At 34.0% G+C, this 16,876-nt stretch overlaps 1 protein-coding gene across 1 annotated transcript in view; it reads left to right on the top strand.

Annotated features, from left to right (window-relative positions):
- Positions 1-16,876, top strand: part of LAMA2 (laminin subunit alpha 2) — a 613,971-nt gene that overhangs the window by 388,021 nt on the left and 209,074 nt on the right. The window contains exons 21-22 of the mRNA XM_049652971.1: positions 2,699-2,879; positions 5,731-5,867. Coding sequence (XP_049508928.1) covers positions 2,699-2,879; positions 5,731-5,867 — 318 coding nt within the window. The remainder of the gene's footprint in view (positions 1-2,698; positions 2,880-5,730; positions 5,868-16,876) is intronic.

Raw genomic sequence — 16,876 nt, forward strand, 5'->3', positions numbered from 1 at the left:
TTTTCCTACATACCCTACAGCACTGTTGTACAAGGTGGTGTTTTGTCCTGAGACCATTTTTCCCCTGAGACAGTATGTGTGAGAGTAGAGAGCTCAGACTCTCGAGCCAGGCTGCTTGACTTGGAACCCTGACTCTACAGTTGGGTAGCTGGTGACCTTAGGCAAATTGCTTGACCTTTCTGTCCTTTGGTTTCCCACTCAGCATAAAGGTGATGGTAATAGCTATCTCCCAGGATTGTCTTGAAGATTCAATGAATTCATATTTGTAAAGAGCTTTAAAACAGTGCTTAGCACACAGCAAGCACAATACGTTAAGTGCTGTTGTTATTATCATCCCAAGTGAAAATAATTTACAGATTATCAAGCTTTCCAGCGACACTGGATAAGGACTGTCTCCCATGTTTGTTTTACCTCATTAATCTTGATTACAGACTGGGAACATCTCCTTCTTGAATTTGCTTACCACAGAGATTTTCCCTAGCCTCTGAAATAAAATTTTGTACATCAAATTTAGTAAAATTTTGTTAGTGAAGTTTGTTACTATCTGCTTTGGTATTACTCAATTCTTTAAAACTATGTTATTTAAATATTTGAAACGTGTGACAGAGAGATTTTTTTTGTACATATTTTTTTTACATAATGAACTTTGGAATTTTCTTACTAACTATGATTTGGAAGTTCATTTAATACTATATCGATATATCCATTAAAGATATACATATGCCAAGTGAAGAAAAATTTAGGAAATAAAGATGAATTTGAAGTACTGTCTCTGATTCATATTTCTAAGTCAAGAAAATTTAGGAAATAAATGCAAAATACTTTGCATAAGAAATTCAAATACATCTATGATTCAGACTTTTAAAAACTAATATAGTTTGTTCTAGTCTTTTTTCTATGTATACATGTTTCTATTTGTGTCTGAGGGGCAGTATGTGTGTCATTATAGGTATATAATTGGGATCATAGTGTATATATGATTTTGTATTCTGCTTTTTGAAATTTTGCATAATGCTATATCTTAAGTATATTCCTATCATTAAAACTGCTTCAAAACAGGATTTTAATGATTGCATATTATTTCATAGCATGAATGTATCCTAATTTGATTTATTCAACTTTTTTTTTCTAACATTAAACATTTAAGTACCTCTGCAGTTACTCTCATAAATAATACTGTAATGGGCATGCTCATACTTTAACCGTTTTCCGAATTTCTGTTTATTTCTCTAGGTCAGGTATCTAGAATTTTATAGCTAATTTTTTATGAATAAAAATATCATATGTTTTAATCTTCCCTTCCTCCTTTTTTGTTTTATTTATTGTATTTTTTTATTTTATATTGATTGCAGTGTTGTCAACATACAGTGTTATATTAGTTTCAGGTGTACAATAAACACAACACACTTTCTTCTTTAATAATATGGTCAAATCTGAATTTGAACCGGAAATAAAAATAAAGTCAGCAGTAAATACAAAGATGAAATGATTATCGAACTCAATTGACCCCTTTTATATTTAAAAACCAACACTGTTCTTAGCTATAGTCATATTAAGAGACTAATTTTCAGTGTGATTTTGTTTTCTAGAACTATTTTTCATACTGTTAACAATGGTGAAAATATGTAATAAGCCTTATTCATTTCTCTTTGTGTGGCTTGTATTAAATAGCAAGATTTATTCCTACCAGAAAGTAACGGTTAAGTCTAATATTCTAAAATAGGAATTATTTTTACAAAGAAGTAATTACTGAGACTAATTTTTCAGATTAAAATATCATAATAATGTGACATACTTCATATTTTAAAATACAACCTTGATGGGCTTTAAGTAGGATATGCGCTTTTCATTTTTCTAGTAGAGGTAATTTTTAATTTATCCACACTTTCTAAAATAGGCCCTCTAGGTCATATAACGTGTATTTCAAACCAAAGATAGTAATGAAAACTGATCATAGAAAGTTATTTGTTGTAAACAGATAAAAGATATGCCTAGGAATAACTCATCAGAGAATAAAAGTTTCCTTTCATCTATCTAATCTGGTGCTTTGATGTGTGTTCTCACAAATCAATTTCAGTTGTTAAAATGAAACCCAAGAAACTATATGTTTGTAAACCAATTATTTTGTCAGCATAGGCATAAACCTGTAAGTTATATTTATAATGTGAGCCCTAGAATAATGATCAGAAGTATTTATGGAGAGATGACAAAAATTAGATCAAATATTAAAGGAAAAACATCTATTTTAACTGTAGGCATCTGGTCAATAACATTGAAAACATGTTTAACAAGTAGAAGGAGTTCATAAGATTTCAAAGTAATCAATTCAGATTATTAGGAAGGAAGCAAGTAAATTTTTAAATTAAAATATTAGTAACACCCATAGCTTAGTTCTACATCACTGTTAAAATCTTGGGAGGCATAGGAAGAGGCTGGTGAATATAAAACAGACAAAAGGATCATGCCCTAGTTCTACCATTAATTCTGATAAAATTTTAAAGTAATTGAACTCTTCTTTTTGGATATCGTAGAAAAGGTCCATTAGATGAAGTTACAACCTCATTGTCATAACATCAGTGATGAACCTTGATAACCCATTGGTTTCTCTTTCCTGCCTCCTCTTTTGGCATTGTGTATCTTGTTTCATAATGAATTAATTGATTTAAATTTAATTTTTCTCTTTCCTTTTCTATGCCAGCCTGAAACCTTCGGCCTACAATCCGGAAGGGGGTGTGTTCCCTGCAATTGCAATTCTTTTGGGTCTAAGTCATTTGACTGTGAAGAGAGTGGTCAATGTTGGTGCCAACCTGGAGTAGCAGGAAAGAAATGTGACCGCTGTGCTCACGGCTATTTCAACTTCCAAGAAGGAGGCTGCACAGGTCTGTAAATAAGACTAAGCCCTACACATTCATTCTCTGGTTTTAGCATTTTTGCAGCGGTAGGAGTTCATTCTTGCAGGTTCCCGGAGATTTAAAGGAAGGGCACCTTGACAACAAATATATGATCCAAAATATTTAACTAAGTAAGTAAAGTATGCTTATTTTAAATAAACTAACAAATGGAATACATTGCAGGGTGAAACACTGCACTGTAAAATAACTGCTTGCAAATACTCCATAAAAAATCCATCAGCAGATCTCAATTCTGCTGTGTCCCTTCCTGTCTGTGACCGCCAGTCAGCCCGTCAGTCACTCAAGGGCTCCTGTAGCTTGAAAGTCAAATGTTCAATTTTTCTTTTGCCAGTGTTCTCTAAGCTTAAACTTCACTCCCAAGTTAATACAGTTCAACTTTCTCTTTTCCTAGTGCAAAATTGGTACAAGGATCAGAGAAGTTAATATCTTTTTCTAGTACAAAAAATATCTTTTCATCTACTTTCATGTGCCTTGAAACCTATGATGTTCCTAGAAAGAAACAGATTAACACTAGGTATTTGCTAGTTCTTGGAGAAATACAAGAAGGTTTCTAGCCATGATTTCTCTCAAGTAATATTCTCATATTCTTCCCAGAAATCATGAAGTAAGAAAATAGGAATTAGCATACTACAAATGAAAATGAAGATTGAACATTACCTTGATTTATATGCTACTAATTTGGAATTGACCCTTATCCCAACATTCACTAGGTTGAGTATCACCTTTGCTTATTAAATTCACTGATTTAACACTGATGATACTCCTTTACTCTCAGTACCATGATAAATATGTGATAATGTTTTAAGACATTATTATTGACTATCGTTGCAAATGTATGTAAGTAGTGGCAGGAGTAATATTTCCAATTATTTTAAAAATGAGTATCTTATGGATATTCTCAACCAATTTCAATATATACTTTTTATTGCAAAGATAAGCCATTCAGTTATTCTGAATGTTATCATTGTACATCTTCTAAGAATCTGTATGTGATCCCTGAGTCATCGTCTATATACACTAAAACATATAAAGCTGGATTTTAAAATATACTGTTCTTTAAATCCAATTCTCACTAACAGTTCACTTAATGTGAATTAATAAAAGGGTACTATACACTCAAGTATATTCACTACACTACCAGAAATTATAAATAAGACAAACAACATTATCTAAAATTATGCAATGATGATAACATTAGAAATGCAGTCTTAGTAGCATTCAAATCCAGAGAAACAGACAAAAATCAGTCCCGAACAGGCAGAATAGCATTGTGGTTGAGGGTATAACTTCACCAAATAGCTTGGATCAGTTTAGTGGCTCCACGGGCAACTAGTTATAGGACCTGGTCTTGCTGTCTCTCTGCAAAATTTGTCTATTAACTTAAGAATGGTATCTGTCTCACTGGGTTTTTATAGGAATTAGTTGAGTTAATGGCTCTAAAATATTTAGAATACTGCCTGGCACATAGACACCAGGTAAGTGTTTATCGTTGTTATTATCATTAGCAATGCATTAGTATTCTGAATTGTGGTAAACATTCCGTTTGGGCAGGGGAAAACTAGCTAATTATTCAGGTCTTCTCCCTACTCAGTTTTATGATTCCATGGAAGAACTGCTTAGAGAATTTCTATCTGCAAGTAACAATTTGAACTGTCCCAAGACATTTTTTAGCACATAAATTTGAACATGATATGAACTGTTTCTCTTCTTAATGAAGGTATGTATAAAATAAATCCTTTGACTTCAAATTATCAATGGCAGTAATAACAAAAACAACAGGTAAAATTTATTTGGCATTGATGTCAAATATTATGCTAAACATTCTTCACAGCTGGTATGCTGTAGGCAATGATAATTGCGATCCCTTAAAAACTGAACTCAATCAAATATTATAAATATATTTCATTTAAAGATTTCATCATCATATTACCAATTGAAAGATTTCTTGTAACATTAGTCTTCTGTTTGAATCTGAATACTTGGTGGTGTTTCTTCCTTGCTTACACTTCAGCTGGAAACACTGCACTGAAATATACTCAGTGCTGAGTCAGTAGCTGAGTCAACTATAGCTAATCAGTAGTGGACATTCCTCGTCTTAGATGACTTTGAAGCTCTTCTGAAGTCTCTTTTTTTTTCTTTTTCAAATCTTATTTTTGTATTCTTTGAGAAAGTGCAGTGGATAGAGATATTTTCATTCTTCATATATCATATCATAGCTAAGAAAATGAAAAATCTATTGAAAAGAATAAAGCAGGTGGTAAATAAACCTCAAAAATACCTTCATACACACACGTATGTGCACACACACACAGGGTTACATAAGTCAGTTATTTTTAATTTTTGCAAAACTGAAATGTCCTGATGTGTGACTATTAAACTACATACATGATATACTGAATTTAAGAAGCCTGTTAATTACTGGTTTTTATTATAAATCACAGTCATCAACAGGAAGGAAATGTTAATCTATACAGGATAGAAAATTTAGTTATGCACTTGAAATAACTATAGAAACAAAATTTTAAACTTTATAGTATCTAGATATGGTTAGCATAGAATCTGATATACCACTTGTTTCTTTAAACTTAGTTGAAAACTAAAAATATTTTACCTTTTGAAATCATTAAATGAAATACAACATAAATTTATTGATCGTCTCTGTGAAAAACACTTTTCTGTGATATAAAAGATGAATGAGGTCAGTTTTCACTTTCAAGGATCTTTAACCATAATATGGAAAATAAAACAAGAGAAATAAACTCAGAACTTCCTATCAAATTTTTACTGTTTTACTATTTTTTCCCTTTTACTTGTGAAGCTTGTGATTGTTCCCATCTGGGTAATAATTGTGACCCAAAGACTGGTCAGTGCATTTGCCCTCCCAACACCATTGGAGAAAAATGTTCTAAATGTGCACCTAACACCTGGGGCCACAGCATCACCACTGGTTGTAAGGTGAGTTAATTGCTTAATTTTCTCTGGTAATGAATGTTTCAAAACTTTTTTTTTTATTTTGTGAAAGCTTTATAGTTGGGAATTTCAAAAGCCAATATTACCTTACAAGACAATATAGAACTAACAGTATAGAGTGATTGCAGATACTGATCAGTATCTTACATTTCATTTTACTTCTGGGAAATATGAAGTAAGTACACATTTATGTATCTTTATTCATTATACCTACAAAAAAAAAGGAAAACGTAAAACCAGAAACAGCCAATAACTTCATACCTAGACACAATGAAATATTATCTGCAAAATACAAAAAAATTAACTAATTAAAGGAATTTGCCAAAAATCTATAGGAATTGCCCCTAAATTAGGACTAGGTTTCAGTTTTCAAGAAGCATTTGAAAGGATTCTGGGGAGTCATATTGACAACCTTTAGCGTGAAAAAAATCCTCATTTTTCCCACAAGTGTACCTTAGAACGTGGCATGACTAGCTTTACATTTCAAGAAATCTATCCAGCATCAGAGTTAAAGGTAACAGATACAGCTGTTGTAGAAATATTGATGAGAGAGAACAGAAGCTTGGACCCAGCCAATGAGCCTCCACGAAGATGCAGGGAGTAGGCTATGTTACAGAATTCTCACTGCTGTATGGCTTGGTGCACTCACAGTTTTGGAGGATAAGAGAGAAGTCTTAAGGATGAGTCCTGGGTTTTGCTTTGTAGGAAATTAAATGAGAGTATTTACTGCTAGAGGGATTATAGGTGACTCAAATTCAAGTAGGAAAGGTGATAAGTCCACAGGGTTTTTTGCGGGTTTTTTTTTTTTTTTTCAGCTTTTCGTGAGGTATTAACTAAATAAAATGCAATTACTCGTTTAAAGTGTTGAGTTTTGGGTGCCTGAAAGGCTCAGTCGGTTAAGTGTCTGACTTCAGCTGGTCATGTTCCCATGGCTCATGGGTTCAAGCTCCGAGTTGGGCTCTGTGCTGACAGGTCAGAGCCTGGAGCCTGACTCAGATTCTGGGTCTCCCTCTCTCTCTGCCCCACCTCTGCTGGTGTTCTCTCTCTCTCTCTCTCTCTCTCTCTCTCTCTCTCTCTCTCTCAAAAATAAACATTAAACAAATTTAAACAAAATAAAATAAAATAAAGTGTTGAGTTTTGACCAATGATTACAGTTGTATAACCACCCTGATGCCTTTTTGTAGTTGGTTTCCCTGCCCCCGCTTAGTCGCACCAGGAAACTATTGTTTCTCCTATCACTATAGTAATGTCAGTTCCACAAATTCATAGAAATCGAGTCATACTACATGTTATTGTTTGGGTTTTGTTTGTTTCTTTGTTTGGGGGAATTATTCTTGGCCCAGCTTCCTTTATGCAGTATAATGCTTTTGTGATTCAACCACACTGTTGTATATGAGTAGTTTGTTATTTTTAATTGTTTAATAATTTTACATTGGATGATGCGCAATGACTTTTCTATTTATTTACTATTTAATGGACATTGGGGTTACTTCTAGTGTGGTGCTATTATGAATAATTTTGCTATGAACATTAGTCTATAAGTCAAAAGCATGGGTGTAGACCTATGTTTTCATTTTTCATCACAAGAATACTCCACATCCTTACCAACATTTGGGATTTTGACTCTTTAATTTTAAGCATTCAGTTGGATGTTTATTTATGCCTTTCTTTAATGTCCAATGATATTGGGAATAATCTTATTTATTTATTTCCCATTTATATATCTTCTTGCAAAGTGTCTGTACGAATCTTTTCTATTTGGGGTTGTTAATTTTCTCAGTAATGTGTTGTAAGAGTTCTTTATGTATTCTAGATACCAGTCCTTTAATATATTTATGTTCTGTAACCATTTTCTCCCAGTATACAGCTTGTGTTTTACTTCTGCTGTGGTATCTTCACCTAATTTTTATAAAGACTAGTTTATTATCCTTTTGTTTCATGGGTCATGCTTTTTATTTTCTAAGAAACACACATTGGCTTAAGTCAAGATCTAGAGACACCTCTCCTATGTTTTCCTCAAGAAGTTTTATAGTTTTGAATTTTACATTTAGGTCCACATTGCATTTTCAATATTAATTTTTCTATATGGTTTGAGGTAAGGGTCAAAGTTCACCTTTTAATGGATATCCAATTTTTCCAACATCTTTTCTGAAAAGATTATTCTTCTTCCTCATTGAATTACTTTAGTTCCTTTGTCAAAATAACCTGGCACTATATGTGCACATACATTTCTGAACTCTATTCTGTTTCATTGGTCTATCTGTCCTTGTACTGACACTGTACTGTCTTGATCACTGTAGCTTTCTAGCAGAGCATGAAATTGGGTGGTATAAACTCTCCAACTGTCGTTCATTTCTAATACCTTTTGCACACGTTAGATCCTTTGCATTTTCGTATAAATTTTTAAATCAGCTTCTCAATTTCTTCACCAAAAGCCTTCTAGACTTTGATGGGGATTATATTGAATCTACAGGTCAATTTGGGGAAAATTGACATTTTAAGAATACTAGATCTTCCAGTGTATCAATATGACATAAGTTTTCATTTACTTTTCTTTGTAATTTTTTTTTCTCGGCAGCATTTTATAGTTTTTGGTGGGCAAGTCTTGTACATTTTGTTACATTTATCATTGTGTTTTATATTTTTTACACAAATGTTATTATTTATTTCACTTCAGTTTCCAACTGTTGCCAGAACAGAAAATGCAATTATTTTTATACAATAACTTTTATTTTTTTAATTGACTATATTTCTATATATTTTTTAGTAGCCTCTATGCCCAACTTGGAGCTTGAACTCACAACCCCACAATCAAGTGTTGCATGTTCTACCGACTAAGCCAGCCATGCACCCCATTCATTAACTTTCTATATTGACACCCTGCTAGAAATTTATTCTAGCTATTTTTTGGTAACTTCACTAGGATTTTCTATGTAGACAATAATACCATCTGCAAATTGAGTTTTACTTCTTATCTTCCAACCCATGTAACTTTTATTTCATTTTCTTTGCCTATTGCAGTAAAATGTTGATTTGTAGTGGTGGGAGCAAATATCCCTGCCTTATTCCTTATGTTAAGTAGAAAGGATTAAGTCTTTTACAATTAAGAATAGTGTTTACAAATGTTCTTCATCAAACGCTCTTTATCAGTTTAAAGATGTTCCTCATATTCCCAGTTTATTAAGAACTTTTATCAAGAATATACGTCCAGTTTTGTCAAAAGCATTTTCTGCATCTATGGAGATGATCATATAATTTTTCATTTTCAGCTGCTAATGTGGTGAATCATATTAATTGATTTTCAAATGTTGGTCCAACTTCACAATCCTCAGATAAATCCTGCTTGATCATGAGCGATTATCTACTTTAACTTATTTTAGATTATGTTTGTTAGCATTTTGTTAATGATCTCTGGGTCTGTTCATAAGGACTGTTAGTTCATAGTTTGTTTTTTCTTAGAGTGTTATTGTCTGGTTTTGTTACTGGGGTACTGCTACCCTCATGACATAGATTGGGAAGTATTCCTTTCTCATAGTTTCTGAGGAGTTTGCATAATCAATGAAATAGAAAATAAAAATAGAGAAAGGCCAATGATGCCAGAAACTGGTTTTTTGCAATTATTAATAAAGTTGATGATACTCTAAGAAGACTGATCAAGAAAAAAAAAAGACGAAAGAAATAATCAAAGTCAAGAATAAAGGAAGGGACATCATGAAGATCCTGCATACACTAAAATAATAATATGAAATAATATGAGCAACTTTAACCAATAAATTTGATAACTGTACAAAATAAACATTCCTTTCTTTTGTTTACTTTGAGTTTAGTTTTCTCTTGTTTTCCAAGTTTCTTAAACTGAAAGCTTAGGTCATTGACTTGAGATCTTTCTTCCTTACTAATATAAGCATTTTATTTTAAATTAAAATTTATTCCAGTTACTTTTTGGTAGCTTCAATATATATTCAACAAATATATTAAGTTTCCTTCCAGGCACTAATTTAGTTGCATCCCTCACATTTTGATATATCGTTTAAATTTTCACCCTTAAAATATTCTTATTTATTTTACTACTTATTTTTATTCACTGATTGTTTAGAAATATGTTGTATAATCATCATATATTTGGGGGTTTTAAAGATATCTTTCTGCTATTGACATCTAATTTAGTTCTGTATTGGTCTCAGAACATAATGTGTTTTATTTCAGTCCTTTTGAATTTATAGAGATTGGTATTATGTCTCGTAACAGTGTGCATTTTGATTAATGTACATGAAAGCATCTTGTATTCTATTATTATTGGGTGAAATCTATACAAGCCAGTTATCCTTAGTGATTTTTATGTGTGCATATTCTATCAATAACTGAGGGTGTTTAACTATAATTATGATTTATCTATTTCTCTTTCAGTTCTCTCAGGTTTTGATTCATGTATTTTGAAGTGATAATATTAGGTATATACTCATTTAGGATGATTATGTCTTTTTGAAAAGTTGATGCCCTTATCAATATGAAACGTCCCTTTTATCCTGGGTAATATTTCTTGTGAAAAAAGAATACTTTTTCTGATAATCATATAGCCAGAGTTCCATCCTTCTTTTGATTGGTATTTGTGTGGTATACATTTTTCCACACTGTCATTTATTCCATCTCTTTTTAAATATTTTAATGTGTCTCTTTTAGATAGCATGTATTTAAATCTTTGTTATTGATATAATCTTAATTGGAACATTTCCATTTAATGTAATTATCCATATGATGGAGTTAAGTCTACATTTTCCTGTTTGCTTTGCCCCACCTGTTCTTGGTTTCTTTTTTCTTCTTGTCTTATTTTGGATTGAGTAATTTTTATAATTATATTTCATCTTCACTTTTGACTTATTAACTATATTTTATGTTTTTGTCATTGCCTAGGGATAGATATTAACTTAATATTTTAATAGCTCAACATCTTAACTTTTCATAATGTATCTTAAAATAATATTATATACTTTACATTTAGTGTAGAAACCTTATAAGAGTAAACCTCTAATTCCTGCTTACCCTTTTTGTTACTTCTTTTCTTGTCCTTTATGTTATTGTTGTCATGCACCTTACTTCTATGTATTATATATCCTACAAGATAATCTTATGATTCTGATTTAAATTTTTTTAATGTTTATTTTATTTTTGAGAGAGAGGGGGGTGGGAATAAGGGAGGGACAACAGAGGGGGAGACACAGAATCTGAAGCAGCCTCCAAGCTCTGAGATGTCAGCATAGAGCCTAACACAGAGCTCATGACCTGAGCCTAAGTCGGATGCTCAACCTACTGAGGCACCCAGGCGCCCTATGGTGATTTTGATTTAAATAGTTAATGGGGGCACCTGGGCAGCTCAGTAGGTTGAGTGTTCAACTTTGGCTCAAGCCACAATCTCTCAGTTCATGAGTTCGAGCCTCACATCAGGCTGGCTGCTGTCAGCCTGTAGCACAGAGCCCACTTCATAACCTCTGTCCCTCTCTGTCAGCCCCTTCCCCGCTTGTATTCTCTCAAAAATAAAAATAAAAAAAAAAAAACTTCAAAAATACATACATACATACATACATACATAGTCAATTTTCTTTTTAAAAGGCAAAAATGCTGCTTTTCTGTTTTCTATACATGTGTCAATTCCCGTGCTCTCTGTTACTGTGTGTACAGCCAAATTCTGTTTCATATCATGTTAGTTCTTCCATTAACTACATCCCTAATTATGACTATTATTATTTCTGGTAAGGTCTGCTCTCAATGATTCTTTCAATTTTATATGTTCAAAAACTGCATTTTTCCTTCATTTTTCAAAGATATTTTTTCTAGATATAAAAGTCCTGGTTTTCAGGGGCACCTGGGTGGCTCAGGCGGTTGAGTGACCAACTTCAGCTCAGGTCATGATCTCACGGTCCTTGAGTTCGAGTCCCGCATTGGGCTCTGTGCTAACAGCTCAGAGCCTGGAGCCTGCTTCTGATTCTGTGTCTCCCTCTCTCTCTGCCCGTCCCCCACTCATGCTCTGCCTCTCTCTGTCTCAGAAATAAATAAACATTAAATTTTTTTTTAAAGTCCTGGTTTTCAGCAATTTGATTATGCTGTCTTTTTGTGGTTTTCTTGTTTATTTCTCATATGGTAAGTTGGACCTGTTAGATCTGTGGAACCAGAGTTTTTATTAAATTTGGGACTCTTCCAGCCAGTATATCTTCAAATATTTTTCTCTTCTTTATCCTTATTGTCTCCTCATGGAACTCATGTATATGTTGGTCTACTTGATATTTTTCCACAGTTGACTGAGATTCTGTTTGTTCTTTCATTCTTATTTTTTCTCTATTCTTTATTTTTGATAGTTTCTATTATTAAGTATCTAAATTTACTGATTTTTTTTCTACAGTGTCTATTCTTAATCCAGTTGGTTACATAATAATTTTTCATTTCAAATTTTTCATCTTTTCATCTTTAAAATTTCTGGTTGGATTTTTTTTTATAGCTGTCATTTCTCTCCTCATTATATTCACATTTCCATTTATTCTTGAGAATATTTATAATATAAAAGCTTTTGCAGTGTGATTGTCTGCCAATTCCACCATTTCTTTTATTTCAATACTATTCTTTTTTTTTTTTTTTTTTCAACGTTTTTTTTTTATTTATTTTTGGGACAGAGAGAGACAGAGCATGAACGGGGGAGGGGCAGAGAGAGAGGGAGACACAGAATCGGAAACAGGCTCCAGGCTCCGAGCCATCAGCCCAGAGCCTGACGCGGGGCTTGAACTCACGGACCGCGAGATCGTGACCTGGCTGAAGTCGGACGCTTAACCGACTGCGCCACCCAGGCGCCCCTCTTTTATTTCAATACTATTCTTAATGGTTGACTTTTCTCCTGGTTATGTTTCTCTCCATGCCTGATCATTTCGATGTGGATGCCAGATCATTGTACATTTTTCATTTTTTCACATTGGTTTTGTTGTATTCTTTTAAGGAGTATTAATCTTTATCTTGGCAAACAGGTTAATTACTCACTAATCACTTGGATCTGTTTGATCCTTGTTTTTAAGTGTTTGGGGTTTTTGTTGTTTTGTTGTTTTGTTTTGTTTTTAGGGAGGGTCTAGAGCACCCTTTAATCCGGGGATCATTTAGCATCACTACTAAAGGGCTAAGTGCATTAAAAACGCTACCTGGTGCATTACTGTGTATTTCCACTCTGGCTGTTGGGGATATGAATTATTTCAAGCTTTATGTGAGCTTAGGAATTTTTAAGCTCATGCCTTTTCAGTGTTTTTTTTTTCTTTTTTTTTCCTCAGCCACACAGAATTTTATCCCATGCATACACAGATCAGTACTCAGCCAAAGACTCAAGGGGACACTTCTGCAGATTTCTAGAATTCTCTCTGTATATAACTTTCTCATTTTTAAATTTTTAAATTTTTTTTTTATATTTATTTTTGAGTGAGAGAGACAGAGCACATGCAGGGAAGGGCAGGGGCAGAGAGAGAGACACTCACAGAATCTGAAGCAGGCTCCAAGCTCTGAGATAGCAGCACAGAGTCCCACACGGGATGTGAACTTGTGAACCATGAGATCGTGACTTGAGCCAAAGTCAGATGCTTAACCTACTGAGCCACCCAGGTGCCCATAAATTTATTTTTTTAAGTTGTTTTTTTGTTTTTGTTTTTTTTTTGAGAGAGGCAGAGAGAGTGTGTGCATGGGGAAGAGGAAGAGAGAGAGGGAGAGAGAATTCCAAGCAGGATCTGTGTTGTTAGTGCAGAGCCCCATGTGGGGGCCTCAATCTTGTGAACCATGAGATCATGACCTGAGCTGAAATCAAGAATCAGATGCTTAAACAACTGAGCCACCCAGGCACCCGACTTTCTATTTTTTAGACACATATTCTATTGGCCCAATAAATTCTGTCTCAGCATCTCTATACTCTATGTTTCTCAACCCAGTTATAGTGCACGGCTTCATTTGGGTTCTTCTTTTATGGGTTGCAGCCTAGAAACTTCCTTCATATACTGCTTTGCTTTTCTTCTCTCAGAAATCACAGTACTGTGCTTCCTGGCATTCAGTCTAAAAATAGTTGTTTCTTATTTTTCATTTTTTAGTTTTTGGTTTTGTCGGTTAGCAGCTTAAAAGACAGAAGATAAACCAAGTGAGTGCTTTAAAAACTAAGAGACTGGGGTCTCCTGGGTGGCTCAGTCGGTTGGGCGTCCGACTTTGGCTCAGGTCATGATCTCGTGATTCGTGGGTTAGAGCCCCGCACTGGGCTCTGTGCTGACAGCTTGGAGCCTGGAGCCTGCTTTGGATTCTGTGTCTCCCTCTCTCTCTGCCCCTCCCCTGCTCTGTCTCTCTCTATCTTTCAATAATGAATAAATGTCAAAAAAATTAAAAAAAAAACAACTAAGAGACTGTTTAAGAGAAGAAATATTTTTTGTGTGTCAAATGTAACACAGGTCAGATAGGATTAGGGCTGGCCTGTGTCCATTAAGAGCGGCAAATAAGGGCATTTTTGATGTTAATGATAGTTGTTCTAATTGGTCACATTGGGTTGGAGATTATTGGAACATCATGACCAAGTGTGACCTGTTTGACTCCATGGTAGTATACTATAGTGATGTAAACTGTTTTTTTTCCACTGATTTAGCACACATGCAAGGTCTAATCATCTTTACATATATGATAAAACATTTGAATACACTGGTCCAGAATACATAATCTAGAGGAATTATGGTGATTGTTCAAGGAAATATAGATACATGACTTCAATTACCTATATGATTAGGTTAAATTAAATTTTAATTTAAATTAAATTAAATTTTAAATTAAATTAAAAACTAGACAGGACGCTCATTTTTCTGTTGCCAATGGCACTATTAAGATTGAACTACATTTTTAGAAACAAAACAAAATTTCTCAAGAGTTCCAAAGTTTTTTGTAAGTATGAACAGTGTTATAAGTTTTGGTGACTTTTTGCATTTTCACCTTTAATCCAAGCATCTGCCCCATCCCTTGGACTCATGAATAAGCCATAAGTAAACTTAAGAGGTTTCTATTCTATTCACAAAATCCTGCAATGTGGCCAAACTCTAATAATCTTCCGAAATTAAAGCTGCCTAATGTGGATACAAATCAGGATGGAATATAAACCAAGTTTCCTTAGAAAAAAATTGTAGTTCTGTGTTTGATACTGTTATTTTTACTGGTTGTTGGATAAACATTATGTTTATTGGAGTTGGTTGAAAATGTTTTATTACTTTGAACCACTGTTAAAAATCTAAATTTCTGAATAGCTGCACACTTCATCACTATGAACAATCACAAAAAAATACATAGAGTCCTCACAAATATTTATGAGCATGTATTCTACCACCGAAAAACTTTGGATGATTATGGTCTAAATGAACAGTGATTTGAGATTTACGGCTTCCCTTTCTTTGTGTCATGCATAATTTCTCTGTGTTGAGGTGTGAGGACACACATCATTTGAGCTTTCAGTGAAGTAGAATACAAAGCCAGCCATCTTTCACTAGCAGGGGAATAGTGCATAAATCCTCTATTGCTAAATAAACATTACATCTAATTATGATTTAAGTTTGATGTTGGCTATAGTACTATCCAAACATATGGTTAATGGTCCCTTTTATTCTCCGCTATAACTTCCGGAATAAACTTCCTGATTTGGAAAGGCCCGGTGTCTGCTTGTGTAGTCATCTAATCTTTAAGAATTAGTGCTTTGGTATTATATAACAAATGGGGTAGCAGACACTTCATGTTTTAGTTAAAGGATAAGAATGTCTCATAAGACCTTTTAAAATTTATTACATGACTGCAGTTTCTATAACGTATCATAATTTTCTGTTTCTAATTATGGCCCATTTTATTAAGTGAGCCAAAAAAAATCATTGAAGTCAAAGTTAATTATCCTTGTTTTGAAATCACATTCTAAATCTGATGTTCTATAAAGATGACTTCGGTGGAGTGACAGCAGTGGGTTATTCTATTCTTAGGAAACTATGTCTACATTTATTATATAATAAATAATCGCATTTTGGATCTTTAGGCTTCAAATCACTTTTAGTAGGATTTTTTTTTTTCTGGATAACAAAGAAGTCAGAAAAAAACTTAATCACAGAGATTAACCCCAAATGAGGCCTGGTGATTATTTCAATGTCAGAATCTGCAAAGATACTTCACCAAACATTTGGACAGGAAAGATGATTGAGGAAGCTGGTGATTATATATCACATCCTAGAAAGAGTCATCTCCTAAGTAAACTGCTACTGGCAGGAGCAGGGGCAGGAGTGTCCCCAGTAGTGGTGGACATAAGAGTTAAGCTGAGCAATGAAAGTGTAGGAAACGCAAAGGAATATCCACCTAGACTTGGATCTGGGAATTTGGCAAGTTGCAATGCATATAAGTCTGCATAGAGCTACAGATCTAAGAAGGATAATAAAACAGCACCAAAAAGAATCGGGTCATCGATGACGTACAAACACTGTGTGAGGGAAGACTCAGACACAACGGGAGGTGGCACCCACATGGGTACCAAGTCAGGACCCGCTTATAAGACAGAAACCACAAGTTATTTCAACAGGAAAAATAGAATATAAAGAATTGTTAACTGGTAATAGGTCGTTAGTTCCTAAAAAAGGATAAGAAGAGATATATGGGGTCCTGAAGTAGCAGGTACAAAAGTGAAGCTACTATTTCTAGGCTGAGTGAGGGTGAACAGAGTTTGCAGGTAAGTACTGGTCTATAGAAGCTGTCCACTGCTGTTGCAGGTAGTGAGCAGGCCAGAGCTATCGGTCACATTCAGAGCATATGTGCAGACTAAAGCTACTCAGAAAGTTGCCTATGGGGAGAAAGTCCCTTTTGGGCCTGAAGGCCCAAATGAAGTTCTTTCTGGGCTACTGGGCTCCGATGCCAAATAGTAAAATAGTAATAATGACAATAGTGATGAAGAACCAGAACCCAGGACAGAAGTGTCTTCCCTCCAC

The sequence above is a fragment of the Panthera uncia genome (genome assembly GCF_023721935.1).
Source record: "Panthera uncia isolate 11264 chromosome B2 unlocalized genomic scaffold, Puncia_PCG_1.0 HiC_scaffold_24, whole genome shotgun sequence".
Classification (NCBI taxonomy): Eukaryota; Metazoa; Chordata; class Mammalia; order Carnivora; family Felidae; genus Panthera; species Panthera uncia.